This window comes from Musca domestica, unplaced genomic scaffold (genome assembly GCF_030504385.1).
Source record: "Musca domestica strain aabys unplaced genomic scaffold, Musca_domestica.polishedcontigs.V.1.1 29, whole genome shotgun sequence".
Taxonomy (NCBI): domain Eukaryota; kingdom Metazoa; phylum Arthropoda; class Insecta; order Diptera; family Muscidae; genus Musca; species Musca domestica.
This window is the reverse complement of record NW_026712296.1, coordinates 4343456-4367095: the sequence shown is the minus strand read 5'-3', so window position 1 is coordinate 4367095 and position 23640 is coordinate 4343456. Positions and strand designations below refer to the sequence as shown.

The 23640-nt window shown below is 31.3% G+C and overlaps 2 protein-coding genes across 3 annotated transcripts; one reads left to right on the top strand and one right to left on the bottom strand.

Moving 5' to 3' along the window:
• Window positions 1-227: 227 nt before the first annotated feature.
• Window positions 228-21142, top strand: LOC101895084 (protein tipE). Of its 2 annotated transcripts, none has more exons than XM_005184936.4 (5): window positions 228-467; window positions 3435-3630; window positions 3697-3870; window positions 3936-4172; window positions 17339-21142. In XM_005184936.4, the coding sequence occupies exons 1-5, from the start codon at window positions 242-244 to the stop codon at window positions 17382-17384; spliced, it is 879 nt and encodes a 292-aa protein (XP_005184993.1). In that variant the 5' UTR covers window positions 228-241; the 3' UTR covers window positions 17385-21142. The 2 variants fall into 2 exon arrangements, with proteins under 2 accessions (XP_005184993.1, XP_005184992.1); XM_005184935.4 differs by lacking the exon at window positions 17339-21142 and adding an exon at window positions 13048-14913.
• Window positions 21143-22014: 872 nt separating this feature from the next.
• LOC131803328 (uncharacterized) lies at window positions 22015-23336 on the bottom strand. Its single transcript, XM_059124452.1, has 2 exons — window positions 22228-23336; window positions 22015-22147 (listed from the first exon to the last, which is right to left on the bottom strand). The coding sequence occupies exon 1, from the start codon at window positions 23317-23319 to the stop codon at window positions 22312-22314; it is 1008 nt and encodes a 335-aa protein (XP_058980435.1). The 5' UTR covers window positions 23320-23336; the 3' UTR covers window positions 22015-22147; window positions 22228-22311.
• Between the last annotated feature and the right edge of the window lie 304 nt (window positions 23337-23640).

Genomic DNA, 23640 nt, shown 5'->3' with positions numbered 1-23640 from the left:
TTCTCTAAAGAAATAGTAAGAAATCGAGAAACAAAATTTATATATTTAACTTGGATTATGCTTGGAAAGCTTAAAAACAAATAAATAAAATAAAATTTTCAAACAAAAAAGGAAAAGGCTTAGCAAAATTTTAAATTAAAAACAATTTGTTTTAATTTCACATTCACCCACCCACACACACACTCACACATACAAAGACAATTCATTAAACGTCGTCATCGAATCGCCCTAAGTTGCCATCATGAAGAAGAGCAATACCGCCAACACAATTCTGTCTTCATTGCCGACCAGTCCGACCATGTCGGCCCATCACACATACACCGGCGGCAGCAAGGCCAGCCTGCACAGCAGTCGTTCCAGCCGATCGTCAATAAATCATTCAACAGCAAATATCAAGAGCAATAAAATCGATTTGGAAATCGAAACGATTTTGGAAAAGGCGAAATTCTATACATCGGTTTGTTTGGGTAAGTATTGGGAGCATTAAACAATATATAAATAAATAGCAGTAAGTTTTCCCGACCCGAAATTTTAATACCCTCCAAAAATTAGAACGAATTTGGAAATTTTCAAAAAAAAAAAAAAAATTGTTGTAAATTCAGTTAAAATTTTAAAAAACACCGAATACAGGGAGTTACCGTAATTTTAGTGTCTATGCGAAGACCTGGACCTGCATAGCCAATTTTCTGTAACAGGATGTAGTATTAAAATTTGAAAGAATTCTGGTAAATAAATTCGCTGAAATCAGCAAAATGCCGAATATAGGGAGTTTCCATTATTTTGGTGTCTATACGAAGCCCTGAACCTGCATAGCCAATTTTCTGTCACAGACATATAATTTTATGCTGATCAAGAATATATATACAATGTCGAGTATAAATGTATATTTTGAGATGTTACAAACGGAATGACAAACTTAATATACCCTCCATACTATGGTGGAGGATATGATAAAAATAGGACAAAAGTCCGATGCGGCCGACTATATTATACCCTACACCATCAAGACGAAAGGTACCAAAGGTTTATCCTGAGAATATCTGATATCTTGCTCCAAATACCATAGTTGTGGGGGACTTAAATACCATATCGTATGAAACTTATAGATGGGAGCTACAATATCTGAACCAAATTTTACAAAAGTACGAATAAGTATAAATCAAATCAATTTTTTCAAAATGTTGGCCTTTTGTAGGGGAATGTACATGGATGAGTGGACCAATATCGTCCATTTTCACATACGACTTAAGCTACCGGCTAAACCTAGATAATCGAAATTTTGCACGAGCGCCAGTCTTGGTACATAGATGTGTAATAAGACTGGGATTTTGGACATTCGTATAAAAAAGGTCAAAAAGTTGGGTACAGAAATTTGGAATGGGAGTCAATTACGGAATGCAGGATATATGTACCAACGGGTATTTATGGAAATTCGAACTTTAAGTTTACGAAAAGCTCTAAAAATTACTTAACTTCTAAAATGATACCATTTGGTATTATGTGAACGGATAGAGCTTAAATATTCAAACTTGGTATGAGAAAAGAGGTTGGAAAGCAAGTTTGATATGGGAAAGTGGTTTTGGAAATGTGTACTAAGTGACGGAACTGTACCAAAGCATACTAAATTTGGAATAGTTTAGTTTAGTGTGAACGGATGAAGCTCAAATTTTGAAATTTTGCATTGGGGTCCCTGTTCGTAGTAGATTCGTAATAAAGAGGTGATTTTAGAAATGTGTACTACAATCGTACGAAAAGTACTAAATAGTACTATGTTTGGTACAATTTGGCTTGGGGTGAACATATAGTGCTTGAAATGTAAAATAAAATTAAGATATTTAGATTACTGCTGGTATTGGTGATTGAGATTTGGCGATGCTTGGAAATTCGTCCTTAATTTATACAAAAAATACTAAATTGTACCAAATCTGGTATTCGGTAAAGGGATAGGGCTGGAATCATCAAATTTCATATTGATGTCTTTGTTAGTATCTGGAATTAAGGCATGAGGATGGTTTTGGAAACGTGTACTATAATTGTACGAACAGGGGTCCCTGTTTGCGGTAGGTTAGTGGTGGTGGATGGAGCTGAAATTGCGTTTGTAAATGTTGTCCAAAAAATAATGAGCAAATAGTGTATTTTGAGTATCAAAAAAATCATCGAAGTTTCAAGAAAATCGGAGAGACATTTTACCATTGAACATCTTGACCTTTTATTGGGGTGGTACAAGGAAAAATGGGTTATTACTGTATTTTCTAAGTATTATGATGTACCGAGTTTGAAATATGTCGGATACTCTCTATGCTCAACGAGCTCGACCTAAGTTTCCAAAAAAATACAAGGATCTACAATGTTAGAATCGAATTGGCTATTCCCTTTAAGAGTTTTCGTGCGCGCAGCTAGAGGACAAAATTTCGTCCAAAGAGACCTTACGTCTAAAGAATTTATTTCGATGATGTAAATGATGATACATACCCTCTGTAGCCACAAGCTGAGTGTGTCAGAAAGGTATTTTTCCGATTAAAAAACTTCTCAATTAATTATAGAACTATTTTGGAAATTCGTACTTATGTTTACACATTATAGAACTTTTCGGACCATTAAAGTAAGCAATGTCGAGTTAACTTAATAAAGTGAAGTACCGAAAAGTTTATCGTATTCTGCAAGTATGTTATGTTTGCAAGCATGTGGGTCAACGAATTTTTTTTATGTGAAACTTTAAGTTTTTGGTGACCATGTAAGTCCAGGTTTTCGAGTAATCCTCATTTAAAGGCACTTCCTGATATTCAGTATTGTTTTTTATTCAGTCAGCTTTCTTAATGGAATTCTCTAAAATTCGGTATTAGAAAACAGTAATGAAAACCAATCTATCTTTTAATAAATAGCTAGGTCCACCTTCTCGTACAGCCCCTATCCTATCTCAAATAAAGTACAGGAAGTAGTCGATATAGTCCACATCTGTCACGTTGTAATATTTATATCGGTCCTAGGTCAGATACAAATTGGCCAATATTGGCCAACTCCTTTGGACCCTCCCCATAAAGAGCCCAGAGTTTGAATAATCATAAGTCTAGGCTGGTGGTATACATCTGTATTTTAACTGTTTAGTGTAATTTCGTATGATTTTCCGAAAACATGTATGTGTAGTTTGTCTCTAATATGTGAGTTCGGAGTACAAATCCCAGAGGAATAACTCTTAAAACCTTCGGAACATCAAAAATTCACAAAAGTGTGAAATAAATCCTGAAATTGTGAAGGAATCACATCTCTGCTCGTAGCATCATTCGGTCGAATAATATTTTTGATACTAAGTCCAACTGTACCCTTCCTTTCTGTCAAATCAACATTCTTAAGATATGTAATTTACTCTTTAAGTAGAGAACAAAAATATCTTCTCCTTAACTCATTTAATATTTATTTTGTTCTTTCTATTTCAGGTACCACAGCCATTTTATCGGTTTTCACTTTTCTATTCCTAATACCATTCGTTGTTGATCCAGCAATTTCTACGATCATTGCTGATTATGATCCCGTACCGGTGACCTGTATTGTCATCGAACACATTCAGGCTGCGGGAATTAAGAATTGTACCTGGAGTTCATGTCGAGAGGGCTGTACATCATCGCCGAATAAGTAAGATTCCATCAAATATGATTCTCATTGTAAACGTCCATAAACGTGTGATCCTTTTTCGTTCAGATGTCATCAACTGTATGTTAATTACACCCGAATTCCATTCCATGAATGGGAGAAAAATCCCCGCGACTTGGAGACCGTAATCTGGGATGTTAGTTTTACAAGATTTCTCATTAACTCGGAAGGATGTGGCTATCCGCCAACAACGAATTGCAGTGTTTTCGCCCAGCAGTATGGGTATGGATGATCAATGCTGACATGCAGTCGATTGAGTAACCCATTTTCATTTGAATATTTTCCAGTTTTTCACACATTGGCGAACCATTCCCTTGCTATTACAGTCGTGCCTATCCAGAGGTAGTTATCGGTCGCTATTCGTGGGAGAACAATTTAGTCCATTTGCTGTTGTCATTGATAATACCGACGGTCCTGTTTGCCTTATCGATTGGTGTTCTCAGCTATTGGTATTGTCCATGCTGTGACAATGCCTGCAATAAATCGTCAAGGGTCTATGCGGAAAAATTCCCCACAAAGGAAGAGTGAGTGCAAAAAAGAACAATTCAATCAAACACCCCCTCAAAAATGCATAACTATCCCCAAAAGTTCTAAAAATCAAACATAAACCCCCTACCTACAACACCTCTTACTTTCAACTCTCAACTACTCTGTCAAGAAATATGGCCAACCCAAAAACCCTCATCCTAACAAAACCACAAAAATTTCAAATTTTGAGAAACATAGAAAAATCGAATTAGTTAATTGTGTTTTTAAGTTGTTTTCAAAAATTTAATTTTTTTCTAAGTAATTTACAAATTAAGAAACAAATGGTTATGAGGTCAAGCAATGAAAAATCACAAGAGAAACAATAGCTTTATTCCTTTACTATTTAAATTGTGGAACTAGTTAAAGGGAGAAATGTGAATTACGCTCTGAGAGCACAATTTTTAAGATAAAATACGGAAAATCATCTTGAAATTCTTCACAATTTACACATCAGCCAATCAAAAACTGACAACCATTCTAAAGGTAGCAATTATGCCCAATCCTCCAGAAATTTAGCAATGAGGTGGGGTTGGGTTCAGAAGAGAGCGCTATTGTTTTTAATCGCAAAATATTTAGGGGTTGAAATATACCAAAAGCAGAACCATTTCTCTACAGGACGCGGACTAAAGTTTAGGGCTGGGCGGTCCACATTTTGATGTAATGATGCGAACATCTTCACTAATCGCGAATACTTTTAATCCTGGCGGAAACATATAAAAACACATTAAAGCATCCATTTAATGGTATCTGCCAATATTTGGTATTTTAATAATTTATGTGGTATTTTTCATTCGGATTGGATTGAATAGGATCGATATAATATTATCGCCCAATACTCGTTGTTTCATCATTTTTGCGACATTTGACCCCTGATGAAATTTGACACAGATCATTTAAATGAATACGTGTCTCTCATTTCTTCCGCAGTAAGGAACTTTTGTCGTACGTAACTCGGCTAACTTATAATCGAATAAAAGTTTTCGGCATGGAAACGAAATCGACTTTAAATTACGGTAAAGGTCGGAAAGTCGCCTTTTATGGCTGATTTTGCGATACTAGATTACGGTCATATTCATAGGAGCCAGAAACTATGCAACGATTCCTATGTTTATACCCTACACCACATAGTGGTAAGGGTATTATGTCTTTGTGAATCGATTTATGCATGTCAGTCCGTTTTGTCCGTCAGCCCGTCTCTCAATGCAGATCGCATTTATTATCCGATTAAGATGAAATTCTTCAATTAATATTTGTTTGGCCCAAGGACGAACCCTATTGAAATTGGTGAGAATCGGTTAAAATTTAGATATAGCTCCCATAAATATCTTCAACCTATATGGGGTTTAAGTCCCTCACATGCGTAATATGCACTCCACAACAATGTCTAAACTTTTGTCTACATCGTCATATCATCACAAATGGAGTGAAATGTGGCACTTCCGACTGAATTCAGTTTAAAAACAAGTAAAAAAGCTGTAAGTTCGGCCGGGCCGAACTTTTAATACCCTCCACCATTTGGTACAAATTTGGCAATTTCCAAAAAATAAAACCCGTTGAAAATTCTGTTAAAATCTTAAAAATACCGAATGCTTATACGACGACGTGGGCCTGCATAGGCAACTTTTGTCATAAATTATTACAATATTTAAATGCGAAACTTGAAGAAAAATCTGTTTATAATGTAGCTAAAATCATCAAAATACCGAATATGGGGGGTACCGTTATACGAAGACGTGGACCTGCACAGACAATTTTCTGGCATGGGCTGAAGTATCCATTACGAACTTCACATACGAAATTTGAAACAATCCCTGTAAATAAAGTCGCTAAAATCATTAAAATACCGAATATCGGGGGGTACCGTTATATGGGGGCTATATGAAGACGTGGAACTACATGGCTCATTCTTTGACTTTGGATGAAGTATCCATTACGAACTTCAAATACCAAATTTGAAACGATTCCGGTAAACAATGTCGTTAAAATCATCAAAAAACCGAATATCGGGGGGTACCGTTATATGGGGGCTACAGGAAGAAGTGGACCTGCACATATAATTTTCTGTCTTAGGCTGTAGCATCCATTACAAACTTCAAATGCCAAATTTGAAATAATTCCGGTTAATAATGTCGCTAAAATCATCAAAATACCGAATATCGGGAGGTACCGTTATATGGGGGCTATATGATAACTTGGACCTACATGGCCCATTTACGAACTTAACCTGCCTACTGGGAAAAAATACATGTGTGCAAAATTTTAGCCTTCTATCTCAATTTGTTCGAAAGATAGCGTGATTACAACAGACAGACAGACGGACAGACAGACGGACAGACAGACACACACACAGACAGACAGACAGACGGACATGGCTAAATCGTCTTAGAATTTTACGCTGATCAATAATATATATACTTTGTTGGGTCTGACATGAATATTTCGAGGAGTTACAAACGGAATGACAAAATTAATATACCATCCATAGTATGGTGGAGGGTATAATAAGTACATGAAATTTGGTGAAAATCGGTTTAGATATAACTATAGCCCTTATATATATGTTTCATCCGATTTGATGTTTAAGTTCCTCACATGCGTAATATGCACTTCATAGTGATATTTGATACCGGACATCAGATACACGTCGAATATACCTTTGCAAAATTTTATCGAGATCGGTTCAGATTTTTATGAACCTTCAAAATACATCTTCATACGATTTTACGGTTATTGCTCACAATATATGTAATAACAGCCAAAATGGGTTAGATTTTTCCATATTTAACCGAATTTTTTCATTTGGTGAAATTCGGCCTCGGTATATCTATTGCTCCAATAAATATTTTTAATACAATTATTATCGAAGACATATCATATGCTATACAGCAATGCTGTTTGGTACTAGAGGTACAAAAGCCTCCGTTAAATTTTTAAAAAATCGATTCAGAGTTGGATATTTTTTTTTCCCAAATTGTGACTACTCTAAAGCCATGATATGCACTCAAATAAAGTTCATTGTTGGTATGATCTAATTCCCAAAATAAACTTTTTTGTTACGGAAGCTCTATTAAATACCCGTAGTGTTGTAGGGTATCATATTTTCGACCGCCCGACTTTTGACCTTTCCTTGCTGGTTTTAAAGAAATTCTTGTAAAGAATTATGAATTTTAGGAATATTTTTCAATGACAAAGACGGATCCAAATCTAGGATTTTGAACATTTTCGCATGGTCTTTCCGGACAAAACTTGTGGATTTTGTAAGAACATTTTTAATGACTTCTTAAAATATAAGGCAATTCAAAGACATTTTGCTAAAATAAATGGAGGTCTTTTTATTAGGACTTATTTCTCAAGAACATCCGGGATTTTGGATATGCATCTTCTTCTATATCTATAAAAGAGGAAAATGTTTGTACGTTTGTTTGTTTGTTTGTTTGTTTGTTTGTAATTTATGGACTCGAAAACTGCTGAATAGATTTTTCTGAAAATTTCCATATATACTGCAACATCGCCTGAAAGTAACATAGGCTATATACATTTTTGAATTTCCACTTGGAACTGGAGATATAGCATCAGAATCGGAGGTACCTCCCAAAAATTTAGATTTTATATGCACATATCTATTGATCGGTTAAAGACACAGTCTCCAAATTTGGAATGTGTAACGGAATTTGGAACAAAAATAAGTTTGCTAAATTATATTGTAATCGGTTCAGATTTGGATATAGCTCCCATATATATTTTCGACCGATTTCGTTCATTTGATGCCTCAAACACAATATGAATGTTCGATTCCAATGAAATTTGGAATATGTGACGGGATTTGATCCGAAAATAAATTTGTCAAATTATATTGAAATCGGTTCAGATTTGGATATAGCTCCCATATATATTTTCGGCCGATTTCAAGCATTTGATGCACCAAACACGCTATGTATCCCCAATTTCAATGAAATTTGAAACGTGTGATAGATTTTATCTAAAAACATTTATTTCCCAAATTATATTGAAATCGGTTCAGTTTTGGATATAGCTCCCATATACATTTTCGGCCGATTTCATGTATTTGGTGGACCAAACAAGATATGTATGTCCAAATTTAATGAAATTTAAAATAAGTAACGGAATCGGGAGCAAAAATTAATTTTTCAAATTATATTGAAATCGGTTCAGATTTGGATATAGCTTCCATATATATTTTCGACCGATTTCATGTATTTGATGCACCAAACACGCTATGTATCTCTAATTTCAATGAAATTTGAAATGTGTAGCGGAAATTAAAACAAATATACATTTGTCAAATTATATTAAAATCGGTTCAGATTTGGATGTAGCTCTCATATATATTTTCGACCGATTTCATGTATTTTATGCACCATACACGATATGTATGTTCGATTTCCAAGAATTTTGGAATATGTAACGGGATTTTGATTAGAAAATAAATTAGTCAAATTATATTAAAATCGGTTCAGATTTGGATATAGCTCCCATATATATTATCCGCCGATTTCACATATTTGATGCACATTTGACAAATTATATTCAAATACGCTCAGATGTGATTATAGCTCCATATATATACTCAGCCGATTTCACATATTTGATGCACCCAAAGCGAGAGAGACAAAATCTGGCACCAGCAAAAATTGCACAATTATATCGAAATCAGTTGAGGTTTGGATATAGCTAACATATATATTTCGGCCGATTTCATACATATTATGCACCAAACACGATATATATGACCGATTCCAATGAAATTCAGAATGTGTGGCGGAATTTTGTTATAATAATAAATGTGATAAATTAATTGGAAATTAGTTAAGATTTGGATATAGCTCCCATATATATCTCGGCCGATTTCACATATTTGACGCACCAATTTCAATTAAATATGAAAGGTGTGGCGGAGTTTGGTGTAAAAGTAATTTTTTTTAAATTATATTTAAATCGGATCAGATTGGGATATGATTTTAATAAGAACCATTGACCCACAACGCCTTAGGCTAACACTAAAAAACAACACAACAATTTATTTGAAATACGCTTATTACGGCGAAGTATGTTGCTATCTCGAATTCACTACCTGCAATAGAAATGCCACTCTACTTAAAAAAATTGCAGTTTCCTGCACGCTTGGTATTTGCTATGAAATAAATAAATCCAAAGGACAAACCCTTCGTGTATGCATGTCATGTTACTGCTTTTGTAATGATTTTGTTTATTAACGCATTAAATTAGTGCAATATTTTTTTTAATTTTTAAATTTGTTTTTCTTTATCCAACATATATTCGTAAATAAAATTTTGAATGCATATAAAATCAAAAGGGGTAGCGAAGCGCACCGGGTTCAGCTAGTATACCTATATAATAGGTAATCAGGGCTGTCACAGAAATCATGTCGGTTTTGCTTATTGTGGTTTTTTAAACCAATGTTGGTTTCATTTGGTGTCATGAAACCAATTTGGTTTTGTCAATTTCGAATGTAAATAAAACCAATGTTCGAAACAGCTGTTGTTGCTTACATGTGTTGTTTGTTTATTTGTCATTGAAATATCAGTAAAAGTAAAGTAAATTAAAAAGGAATAAGTCGCTAGAAATAAAGTAAGATGGCATTAGCAGTGGTAGTTTTTGTGTTGTTGGACGAAGAACGCTCAGAAAACGTGACGAGAAAAGCTTTTAGAGATTTCAGCAACCCACTGGAGTTGCCGGAGATAGCGTAAGTAAATTTTTTTATTGCGAACTTACTCATAAAGCTGCTTTGCAGATTTATGGTTTATGGTCCTTTAAAAATTCTTTAAAAAATCCTTAAAAAATCTACGTTTATGGTCCTTTAAATATCCTTTAAAAAATCCTTAAAAAATCTACGTTTATGGTCCTTTAAATACCATTTAAAAAATTCACGTTTATAGTCCTTTAAAAAATTCACGTTTATAGTCCATAAAAATTCTTTAAAAAATCCACGTTTATAGTCCTTTAAAAATTCTTTAAAAAATCTACGTTTATACTCCTTTAAAAATTCTTTAAAAAATTCACGTTTATAGTCCTTTAAAAAATTCACGTTTATAGTCCATAAAAATTCTTTAAAAAATCCACGTTTATAGTCCTTTAAAAATTCTTTAAAAAATCTACGTTTATACTCCTTTAAAAATTCTTTAAAAAATTCACGTTTATAGTCCTTTAAAAAATTCACGTTTATAGTCCATAAAAATTCTTTAAAAAATCCACGTTTATAGTCCTTTAAAAATTCTTTAAAAAATCTACGTTTATACTCCTTTAAAAATTCTTTAAAAAATTCACGTTTATAGACCTTTAAAAAATTCACGTTTATAGTCCATAAAAATTCTTTAAAAAATCCACGTTTATAGTCCTTTAAAAATTCTTTTAAAAATCTACGTTTATACTCCTTTAAAAATTCTTTAAAAAATCCACGTTTATAGTCCTTTAAAAATTCTTTTAAAAATCTACGTTTATACTCCTTTAAAAATTCTTTAAAAAATCCACGTTTATAGTCCTTTAAAAATTCTTTAAAAAATCTACGTTTATACTCCTTTAAAAATTCTTTAAAAAATCCACGTTTATAGTCCTTTAAAAATTCTTTTAAAAATCTACGTTTATACTCCTTTAAAAATTCTTTAAAAAATCCACGTTTATAGTCCTTTAAAAATTCTTTAAAAAATCTACGTTTATACTCCTTTAAAAATTCTTTAAAAAATCCACGTTTATAGTCCTTTAAAAATTCTTTAAAAAATCTACGTTTATACTCCTTTAAAAATTCTTTAAAAAATCCACGTTTATAGTCCTTAAAAAATTCACGCTTATAGTCCTTTAAAAATTTATTAAAAAATGTACGTTTATAGTCCTTTAAAAATTCTTTAAAAAATCCACGTTTATAGTCCTTTAAAAAATTCACGTTTATAGTCCTTTAAAAATTATTTAAAAAATCCACGTTTATAGTCCTTTAAAAAATTCACGTTTATAGTCCTTTAAAAATTATTTAAAAAATCCACGTTTATAGACCTTTAGAAAGAAAGAAATTCTTTAAAAAAACAAGTTTATAGTCCTTTAAAAATTCTTTAAAAAATCCACGTTTATAGTCCATTAGAAAATCCACGTTTATAGTCATTTAAAAATTCTTTAAAAAATCCACGTTTATAGTCATTTAAAAATTCTTTAAAAAATCCACGTTTATAGTCATTTAAAAATTCTTTAAAAAATCCACGTTTATAGTCATTTAAAAATTCTTTAAAAAAAAAACAAGTTTATAATCCTTTAAAAATTCTTTAAAAAATCCACGTTTATAGTCCTTTAAAAATTCTTTAAAAAATCCACGTTTATAGTCCTTTAAAAATTCTTTAAAAAATCCACGTTTATAGTCCTTTAAAAAATCTTTAAAAAATCCACGTTGGTAGTCCTTTAAAAATTCTTTAAAAAATCAACGTTTATGGTTCTTTAAATATCCTTTAAAAATTCTTTAAAAATCCACATTTTTAGTCGTTTGAATATCCTTTAAAAATTGTTTAAAAAATCCAAAGCAAATGAAAAGTGACAGCTCTAAGCAACTTGGTTTATTTCCAATAACAAAACCAATAACATTGGCTTCTATGACAACCAAAACCGACAAAATTCTAATTCGAAAATAAAACCGATAACATTGATTTTCATGACACCAAAGCATTTTTTCTTGTCGTTTTTAAAACCAATAGTGACAAAATCGGTTTCTATGACAGCCCTGAATATGCTGAGTGTAATTTCTCACCAGTTGGTTTTTTATACCATTGCTATAACATTATTGACTTTGAGTTGGTGTCTTACATAAACTAATCTGAGCTTCATGATCCCACTCAAGCCCCACAAAGTTTTCCGAGCTTATCGCAACCAGTCTCAGCTCTGGTTTTTTTTTTTTCTATAATTAAAGTTATCATACGATTGTGGATTCCTTAGGATGTTGTCAGGACATAGAAGCAAATTGTATAGGAATGACATTTAAATTTAATATATACCTTAAACGGCTTCAAATATTTCTTGTTTGACCTCGAGACCATTTGTTATTATATATTATAATATTCAATATAGTTTATGAACCGTTTATTGCCTTACCTTTATTATGTAGTATAAATGTTATTCTGAATGGTGCTACTATTTGAAAAAAAATATATATATAAACAAAAATTTAATTATATAGCATGATGGTTGTTTGTGTAATCAATCAGTTGGAATCAGAAAACATTTTTTTTTAATAATATAAGAATAAGTTATTGCTGCATTTGTTCCCCAAAGGTTTTAAGATTTGTGTCTATTCATATTTAAATTTTAAGCATGCATATTTGTTTCGTTTAATTTAAATTTGATTTAAGGTTTTTAGTTTCTTTCTTATATATTTATCGAAATATTGGCAAATTATTTGTAAAACGTATACATTTCAATTATATTTAATATCAATTTAAAATTTATTTATGTAATGCTAAATGTCATTGTTTCTAATTTACAAATAAAAAGTGATTTTATTTGAATTCGATACATTAACACATAATGAGAGTAATTTTTTTTACTTTTCTTTAAATCTTAAAAAAGAAAAATATAAAAATTGAAATTATTAATTTTAATTATGAAATAAAATCCCTTTCCCGATTTCCAAAAATACATTTTTTCTAAACTAAATTTTATTGTAGAATATAAATATATTAATCAATTAATTAATTATTAGTTGATTTACTTAAATAAGTTCATAATGTTCCCCACATTAAGCCCTAAATTGCAATTCATTTGAAAACAATTTGTCTAAAACCTCTTTATTTACAATAAAAATTTTTAAATTTAAAAATTATAAAACCCTATATAAACTTTCGAATAAATATTTTACAGGATTGCAAACTGCATGAAATGTAATCCGGAAAAATCGATTTCCCTGACTAGTTATTGAGATTGTTGTTATTGTTAAAGCAGTGAAAAAATTATAAAATTTTATCTACCAAAACGAAATATCGTTCTTTGAGATTTTTCTCTGCGCGCACACTGAATGAACGAAAACCAAAGAAACAGAAAAAAAATTAAAAAACAAAAGAATTTTATTTCAATGCAAGTGCCTGATAACAAAACCAAAAAAACTATGAATTTACCAAAGAGATATACAAATGAATCTCCCCAATGTTATTGAAGTTCAATTTAACCTTAAAACTCAACAGATAACCAAAATACATATTTTACTATTTAAGCATAGATGTCTAAAGGTTGAAATTCGCCAAAAATAAAAAAAACGTAGTCTTCACAATTCTTATTCTTTATTCAGCCTGCTTCGTAGTACATCACCCTAGGACACCCAAGTTGTTGATATTGGAAGATTTTTTTTTGTTGTAGACACCTTTCATACCTCCAAAAATTCCATAGTAGTTAGAAGCGAATGCACATACATAAAAATTTTCACGTTCGTATATGTCTGTAGTTTAGTTTTGGACTCCAGAAATATCAACGTTAAAATGAAATGGGTTTCAAATCCGTCACAATAAGTTGAAAACCATACACAGAGATCTGTATATTGCGAGCCTTAACTACTGAGTATCGGGAAATAACGTTATATGAGAGCAATATGAAAAGGTGACCCTATATAGACAATATCCTGCCATTAAAGCTTAAACCTATTACGAGCTAAAAATACTGATTTTTATTCAAATTTTAATCGAATATCGAGAAGTATATGGAAAACCTATATATACAATATTTTGCTACCAGATACAGAATTTGTTACAAACTCTAAATATCAAAGTTATAATACCGAATATCAGGGGTTAACGTTATATTGGGGCCACAGGAAAACGTGGGCTTATATAGATAACTTTCGGCCATCAATGCTAGAACCCTACTAATATATAAATATATAATTTTCTGTTAGAAAATATTCGGCAAAATACCTGTAATAATACCAATAACTCTGAAAAAGAGTGTCCGATATCGGCATAAAGTAATATTATTGCCAAATTGATATCGACTTCGAAGATTGGTCCACTCTTTCCCTACTTAAAAGGTCAAAACTACACAGAAAATAATGTATCAAGCTAATATTATTTTCAGTGCTATGTCAGGTAGGAAAATGGGCAATATCGAACCACTCCATTGAGGACCTCCCCCACAAAGGGTAAAAATTTCGAATAATTATAACTCTTATAAAATGTGATGTATGCGTCCGAATCCCTTCAAATTACACACATCACAATAAATGTGGACCGATGTCATAACGTGCGAAACAAGTCAGCGATTCTTTACAACTTGTTATATCCAAAAATTTCTCTTAACCAGAAACCTGAGATGAATATAAAATTTATCGGATTTTATGATTTCGCATAAAATTGGATATAAATGTTTGATTTTCTTGTAATTTTTCCCATACTAATATGTGTACCCTTATTAGATGAAGTATGAAAATTAAATACTTCGGTCGACTACGCCCATTTTAACATTTTCTAAAAATAAACACATAGGGTAAGTGTGCCTAAGTTCGACATGTCCCAGTGGTCGGCAATTTTTATTTTTAAGCCCAAATAAATGAAACTTTTACAACTAAATGTATTTTGTTTACTTCAAATATATTGTCAGCTATCTTTGCGTACAATTTCGCTAAGAAAAGATGATTTATTCTAATAAAAATTAAATTTTTGTCTGTGAAGGTCCTCAACAATCCATATTCTTAATAAAAGTACAATAAAGACGTCGAATCAGTTTAACTAAACAAAAATATTATATTTTAATGAATTAATTTATTATTATTATTAATTATTCTTAAAAAAAATGGTATGCCGACTGTTGGAACATGCCATACCGACAATTGGCAAGCGGTGCCGACTACTGGCAAAAAAGCATTGTTTTAATAAAACTACAAATTTATGAAATTTAATAAAAAGTTATTAAAACGTTATTTATTATTGCAAAAACTATACAAAATTTCGAATCTAAATAAATTAACTTTGTAATAATTGAAATGTTCCACTCAGAGTGGTGAGCGATTAAAAACGCGAAAATCCTAAAAGTGCCGACTACTGGTACACTTACCCTATCTCATATGAAGTGAAGGAAGAAACCAATATAGTCCATACCTGGAACGTCGCAATATTTGTATCATATTTATTTAGGTCCGAGACGAAATGGAAAATCTACCCTCAATTTGAATAATCATAACAGAAGTCAAAATATATTTAAATAATCGAACATTAGCTGAGGGTATATATCTGTCGGAAAAAGCGACGGACACTTTTTAATCTGTTTTATCAAAAACTTGCTACTTGGCATTAAATTTGGGTAACATCGGTCCACATTTATTCGATACACGTTTTTACTGCGCATAGAAGCTACCCATGCAAGATTTGTTTAAAATATATTCATATTTTCGCGTTTCAAGCTGAAGTGTTTTTAATTTGCGGAAAACTCCCTCACAGAAATGTCCTCCATAAAATAGGTCATATTTTCCAATTGCCTTAATTTGGCACGTCAAGTTCGCCAAGGATAACAGACCATCTGGCCAAAATATTTGCCTTGCCAATATTTTCTAACCGAATTAATTACGAATTAGACATTCCTCATGGTGGAGGTTCAATCTTGCCGAATATATAGCCATTTTACTTATTTCTAAAAAGTAAAATTGTTGCTGCTATTTCGTTGATTTGTTGTATTCTTGAGGATTATAGACGAATGTTTTGGACGATTTATCTCATAAACATTTCAAGTACGAAGTTCGTCAGCATTTGATAGAAAATCGACAGGTTTTACTAAAATTCGTGCATATTTACGTTGCATATTTACGTTGAAAAAGAATCTTACATTGAGCTTGCAAAAAAATCAACAATTGTTTTTTACACTGACACACATCTACATAGATACCTGTAGTAATACATATTATTACACTATTTACGAAATCATATCATCATTATATCTGTATCATTTCTTATTAATGGCATGTTTCAATTTCTTTTTTCTATTTCATATTTTATCTACTCAATTTAATCTTTTCTAGCGGTTGGTTGTAGTTCCTTAGCGTATTAACTTTTGTTTTCATTGCATGTGTAAAAATATATGTGTGTGTGTTTTGTCTGAAATCAAATGAATTGTTTCCGTTTCCTGTCTTGTTGAAATCTAAGTACTTACCATTCGATACCTTACTACTCCATCATGATCATCAAAACAACCCAACTCGACAGCATACTAGTTGTACAACGTTAAAATGGCTACACCCTACACACCGAACTTTATCACCGACTCGCCAGAAGCAAAAAGCCATATTTCTCTCTCTGTCTCTCTAAAAAAAAAAATACAAACGACAACCACACATATAAATTAATGTGGCGTTTCCACTGCACTTGATTCGCTCTCTATTCGTTGTTTGACCCTTAACTATGAAAAAACTACCAAATTCTTCACACAAAATTTCCTGAGCGAACACTCATATTTGTACGTTGTTCAATTCAAATCACTCTCAGAACAACGAAAAAATATGTCCCATCCCTAACAAATGAGAGCATTTATCGAAAAAATAAATTATGACATTTAAAAATTAAAAAAAGAAAATTTAATGAAATTTAAAAAAAATTTGGGAAGACTGAAAATTATGAATGAAAACTACAATGTTGAATGGCCTATGTACATTCAAACGAATGTTCATTTTGTTTTCTATCTCATTCGAGGCACGCATTTTGTCCACGACTTAAAATTTCCACAGAAAACTGGAAACAAAAGAGGCAATATTTTCAAAATGTTTGTATCGGCTGAAAAAATGCTTGACAAGTGTCTCTCCAGCAGAATTTAAAAATAGAAAAATACAAAAATATGTTCAAAATGTCAACATTTACATAAAAAGTTAAAAACGTGAATGAAAACTATAAAATTAATGATATAATAAATCTTTGGGAGAAAAACAATCATTTCTTCTATGCATATTAGTGAGAATTTAATGCATTTTAGTATAAATTCCCATTAAAATCAACAAACAAAGTTTTTGAAAAAAGGAATTATTTTACTATGAATTATGAATCGTGCCGTATGAACGGGTTAATTCGTGTACCTAATTCTGAGAGCGAACAACGTTGTTCGGTTTCCAATGGAAACATGCTATAATTTGTGTCTTATGTTGATTTCTCTTCACCCCGTTCAAATATTTTTTTCTTTTCTGTAGCAAACTACTGTGTCACAGTGATGATGAGGATGAAATGGAATACTAGACACACTCACTAACACACACACATTTAAATATATAGTAATATAGACACGCATATAAATATAGAATTATAAATAAAATAGTTTCATAATTTAATTCCCATTACTGTTTGGTTACTTTTGTTTTTAAAAAAATTATAGATTATCGATAAGAAAATCTAGAAAAATATATAGTTTTATTTAAATTAGTTAATTATATAAAATCTCAATATTTATTATAGAAATTATTTTAAAATACTAATATTATTTCCATTTTAATTTGTTAGACATTTGTAGTATCTATTCTCCTTTGTGAAATAAACTTCATCGATTATTTATAATAATGTTCAAATCGAATTGTATTCTTATTAACACTTTAGAAATCGTAATTGGATAAAAAATCGAAACAAATGACAATTAAAGAATTTTTTTTTAATATTAAAAAAAAAATACAAAATCTACAATGTCTCGCAAATATATTTAGAGCAGATGTTTTAGAAATAACCCCGGAAAAGAACATATTTTGCGGATTTTCCATTTTTCCGTACTAAAATTAAACGGCTTAATTAATGTACTGTGTGCATCATTATCTAGAATTAATTTCCTCGTTTTTAAGTATTTTATATACCCTCAACCATATGGCTCTATATCAGTAGCTACAGTCAAAACGTGTCTCTTCCAAATAACTGTTTAAGACCCTAGGTCTCTTTGGACCAACTCCGTTTCAAAACATTTGGAGTGGATGTACGGTTGTCCGTCCGTCCGTCTGTCTGGTTGGTGGGCACGATAACTCTAGAAGGGAGTATACGATTTGTTTCAAACTTGGTACATCATAATATTATTATCAATCTTACACCGAGTTTGAACATGGGCAATATCGGTCCATTCCTTTTGGTACCTTCCCCAAAAAAGGTCAAACTTTACACGAAAAAAAAAATAAAGAAAAAAATTGAAGGCATCGTCCAAACCTTGCAAATCCTAATATTTTTATTAGCGCTGGTGCGAAAATGGACATTATCGCACCATTCTATCAAGTTACACACCCACAAAAGGGTCAACATTTTGAATAATTATAACTTCTATAAAATGTGAAATAAGTGTCTGATTGTTTTCAAATTTCAAACATCTCGACATTTCTACCGACAAAACATAACAGGTCAATATTTTGAATAATTATATCTCTCATAAAATATGAAATATGTATCCAATTTTCTTCAAATGTCACAATTTCTCATAACAGAAGATTTGCTGGAAATGAAATTTATCAGCCTATTCCTTCTGGGGCCTCCCCCACAAAGTGCGAAATAAAAATCCGATTCTCTAGGGAGCTAAAATTAGGGACACGAAAATCTACTTTTTTCGACTTTTGGCATTATTTTGAAATTGATTAGTCGGCTTTTGGCGTCAAAAGTCTAAAGCAGGATGAGCCGACACAATCACAGTTTTGTACAGACCTGAAGAGTATACTCCATACAAAATCCCACTCTTCGAGCAATTCCATTTGCGAGCAGATTTGTGCTATAATTTTGTTTAAAAACTGACCATCGATCAGTAAACCAGTCGTGTACATCAGCATCAACTGGTTTCGCTGTCGAATTTTCATCTCTTGCTTCAAAGTTGTTAATCAAATTTTTTATTTTTATATGAGCCAAATAATATGCGACGAACTTGTCTACCCAAGAGTTGAAAAATCTATCTTATCATCTATACCTCAAAAAATCTGAAATAAAAATTAGCTTAAGTCGAAAATCAAGCAAAATAAGACGTTTTCGACTTTTAATTGAAGTTAACATTCATAAAGCCAGCTTTTGTTTTCGTCTAAAACAACAATCACATGTAGACGTTTAGTGGCGATAAAGACTCCTTGGGGTTGTTGTTTTATCGAAGACGTGTAATATAGAATACCACCTAGCGCGACAATTCAGCTTTGCCTTTAAGAAGCCAATATTTGGCTTTGGTCAGATTTTCGAGATAAGATCACAAATAAAGACCATTTTGCTTTTAAATAAATAAATCAAACTTTGATAAAAAAAATTAAATAAACAGGTAATGGAAACCGGGCAATAAAATTTGAAAGAAATGCCTATTTTAGTCAACTATTTTGAAGGGGCTGGAAATATATATGGTCTGTTCCAGAACTGCAAAAATGCAAAAGTTTTTACTATGATAACCGATTTTCCAATTATGATATCGAAACATATTGCAAAACTAGTAGATTCTTGCAAGTTCTGGAACAGAAAATTACTGTTGAATGGCTTCCCAGCTATAATTTTCTCATTGTCAAAATAAGGATTTATTGAATACAATATGACGGTCGCAACAACTTGCAAAACATCATCCTAACCCCCATTTTAAAATGTATGTGTCATCGGAAGTAGGTACTTATCAAAATGGCCAATATCCAATAAAAAAAAAAAATAAAAAATAACAGCCGATGTAGAACTTTGGAGTTGTACTTGTGTTTTATTTTAGCCTTATGCTATTTCGAAAATTTTACTTCCAGCTCATGTTTTTCCAATAGGAGTACTCCCGAACTCTCCCACATAAACTAAAATAATGGTGAGTTAATTGCTTGTAAAACTCGTTCTCTTGGAGAACTCTTACTTGCGAGCAAGTAAAATCTGAGCTTTGGTCATAATTATAAACCGATCAACACGATACAATATTTTTTTTTTTTTGTCCAGCCTATTAGTATAAATCACTATGTTCATTCATTTAAGAGGAATTTTTGATCATATAACAAAACGCGTAGTATTTGCCAAATATGGATGGATTTGCGCAAAGCTTTTAAATTTTGATAGTTATGCCAATACACCAAGCAAAAAAAAAACTTTCTTCGATTTCACTATTGTGTTAATAAGAATAACAAAATTGATGTAATTTTAGTCAATAATATTTCAATAACATGCATTAATTTTCGCCGTTTTTTAAGAAAATTAGAGAGCATAGTTTCATACAAAATTAGATAAATTGTAAACAATTATAAAACCCTTTTAAACAAAAAAAAAAAAATGGAAAATTGTGATATACATGTTTTAGTTGTGTAATAAGTTAATGAAACAAAAATTTAAAAAAAACATTCGTTCATCAAAAAATGCTATCAACAACACACTTGAAAATTTATGTACTAAAATACATTGTATTAGTCAAATACATACATATATTTATTTATTTTCTTTGTTTTTTTTTTATTTTTAAATCATGCTGAATACATCATAACCATTATTACTAAGTATATTAAAAGAAATAAAGTAAATACAAAACATTTGTACAAACTAAATAAATAAAAAACAAAAAAAGGCATCACCCAAATAACATTAATTAATATACCAAAGAACAAGAAGAGGCAATTTCTAAATGAAAGACAAAAAATATATAAATAAAATAAAAAAATAAATAAATCCATAACAGGTTAAAAAAAAAACAACGTTATTGCCTTCCTTCCGCTTAGCTCTATCTAAGAGAACTAATTTTACATAGAATAATAAAATGACTATTCTTTGTCTGAATAAAACATTTTGATTGCTTTTATCAACAATGGAAACATGCAACTCATTTCAGATAATAATTATTATTATTATTATTATTGTTAAGAGGAATAACAAAACTATTTACATACATTCAGATAGACATATAACAATATTGCACATTTTATTTTAACTATTCATTAATTTTTTCTTCTGACCTCTAATACAAATCAGCAACTAAGACATACCGATTCATACAATAAATGGTTTAATGTTTTTATGGACAAAACTTAATAAAATATTACTTTGAACAATGTACATAAATGTGTTTTATTTGAAAAACTAAAAATAACAAGTAAAAGAGCAGAAAGTTCGGCCGGGCCGAACTTTGAATACCCTCCACCATTTGGAACGAATTAGAAAATTTAAAAAAAATAAAATCCATTAAAAATTCTTTTAAAATCTTTAAAATATCTAATATAGGAATAGATATTGCGGACCTATAAAGACAAATCTATGTCTGGGTGTAATGTACTCACAAGGAACTCCTTGTGTGGATTTTCAGATAATTCCATTGGAAAAAGTGGCTAAAATCATCAAAACCGAATATCGCGGGGTAACGTTATATGGGGGCAATACGTTATCGTTAACCTATTTAGATAATTGTCTGCCGAGGCATAAAGTACCTACAAGGAACTCCTAGTGTGTATTTTCAGACAATTCCGATGAAAAATGTGTGTAAAATGATCATAATACCGAATATCGGGGGGTACCGTTATATGGTGGATATACGATATCGTAGACCTGTGTAGACAATTCTCTCTCGGGGGGTAAAGTTCTCACAAGGAACTACTTGTGTAGATTTTTAGACAATTCCATTGAAAAATGTGGCTAACATCATCAAAATACCGAATATCGGGGGGTACAGTTATATGGGGGATATACGATATCCTGGATCTATATAAACAATTCTTTTTGAGGGGATAAAATGCTCACAAGGAACTCCTTGTGTGGAATTTCAGACAATTCCATTGAAAAATGTGGCTAAAATCATCAAAATACCGAATATTGGGGATACCGTTATATGGGGGCTATACGATATCGTGGACCGATATAGCCCATCTTCGAACTTGACCTGCGTGCAGACAAAAGAGAGATCTGTGCAAAATTATCTTGAGAAATGGTTGTTTATCGGCCTTTTTATTTGATTTATAAATAATAAGATTTTTTCGAGCTTTAGGCCATTTTCGGATTTATTTTATTGATTACAATAATATGTTCCCAATATTTCGCAATTATCAAATTGCATCTTCAGGGGCAATCTATTTTAGAAAACATAATTATTAGTATCACAGCATTTTGTTATGGGCACAATTATTTTCCAAAAAAAGAGATTTCTTACATTTACATAAAATTGTCAGATTTACTTAACAGCTAATGTAGTTTTTACTACCATTGTCTGGTGTTATTATTGCACTGATTATTTCTACGTATTGCACGATCTCTTCTTTGTCAAGTGTCGATAACAATAAGCTGCATTATCGGTGTCGCTTTTGTAATTGATCTTTTTGTTTGTTGGTATGTTATTTATATGCAGCATCTCCAATGTTAACCTTCTGTTGTAGTTGTTCTCCGCCTGTAATACTCGTATTTTGTCAAAGTTTGGTATGTGGTTGTTAAGTTTACAGTGTTCCGCAAGTGCTGTTTTTTGAATATTGTTTTGGCTCCTTAATTTAATGTCTGATTTATGTCCCGATATTCTAGTTTTTAATTTGTTTTTTGTGGTACCAACATATATTTTTCCACATTTGTCGTCTTTTGTTCCATCACATTCAATGCTATATATTACATTGTGTCTCTCACTTAACGGAATTCTACTTTTGGTATTAGTAAATAAACTTTTTAGTGTATTGTTTGTCCGTGTTGCTATTTGCAGTTTATCCTTGTCATATAAATCGGAATTTTGGAATCTCTCAGATAATCCAGGAATATAAATCATTGATTTGTAATATTTTTCTTGAGATTTGTCCTTAGATTTCGGTATATTATATTCATTTATTAATTTTTCAATTAATAATTTTGGAAAACAGTTTTTGGACAGTATTTTTCGTATTTTGTTTTTATTATTTTCGTGGAATTTATGGTCGCTAATATTCAATATTCTGTTTATAAGATTCCTACCTGTGTTAATAATCATTTGTTTTGGATGTTTCGAGTGGAAATTTAATATGCGACTCGATGCCGTCGGTTTTTGATACCAGTTCATTTCTATTTTATTGTCCTTTCTCATTACAAGTGTGTCCAGATATGGGATGGAACCATTATGCTCCTTTTCAATGGTAAATTTAATATTTTTGTTGAAATTATTGAAAGTCGTCAATGTTTCTTGTATTGCATTTTCCCCAACAATCATAAATAAATCGTCTACATACTTTGTTAATATCACAGGTTTCGTCTTAAGTTTTTCCATGCAGGTGTCAAGTAGTTTCTCCATCACTATATCAGCTACAATCGGAGAAGCTGGTGAACCCATAGGTAGTGAGACCTATATGCTCATCGGTTAACTCACCTTCAATACAATTATGCAAATATGTGGTAAATATTCTAAAAAATCTGACCAAAAACTCCAAATACAATGTAAGTGACTCGATGCAATTTAGAGATAAGATTAAAAACTTGACGATTAAAGACGAAGAGCAGATGGTCTCATTTGATGTTGTGTCACTTTTTCCAAGTATACCTGTGGACCTGGGACTAGAAATAATAGAGAAAAGATGGAACGAAATTGAGGAATACACCAATATGTCAAAGAGCT

Excerpts from the sequence above, each read along its gene's own strand:
- LOC101895084 (XM_005184935.4), top strand. The coding sequence starts at position 242 with ATGAAGAAGAGCAATACCGCCAACACAATTCTGTCTTCATTGCCGACC. Across the intron at positions 468-3,434 it reads CTATACATCGGTTTGTTTGG|GTACCACAGCCATTTTATCG; the intron begins GTAAGTATTGGG and ends TTTCTATTTCAG. Across the intron at positions 3,631-3,696 it reads TGTACATCATCGCCGAATAA|ATGTCATCAACTGTATGTTA; the intron begins GTAAGATTCCAT and ends TTTTTCGTTCAG.
- LOC131803328 (XM_059124452.1), bottom strand. The coding sequence starts at position 23,319 with ATGGAGAAACTACTTGACACCTGCATGGAAAAACTTAAGACGAAACCT.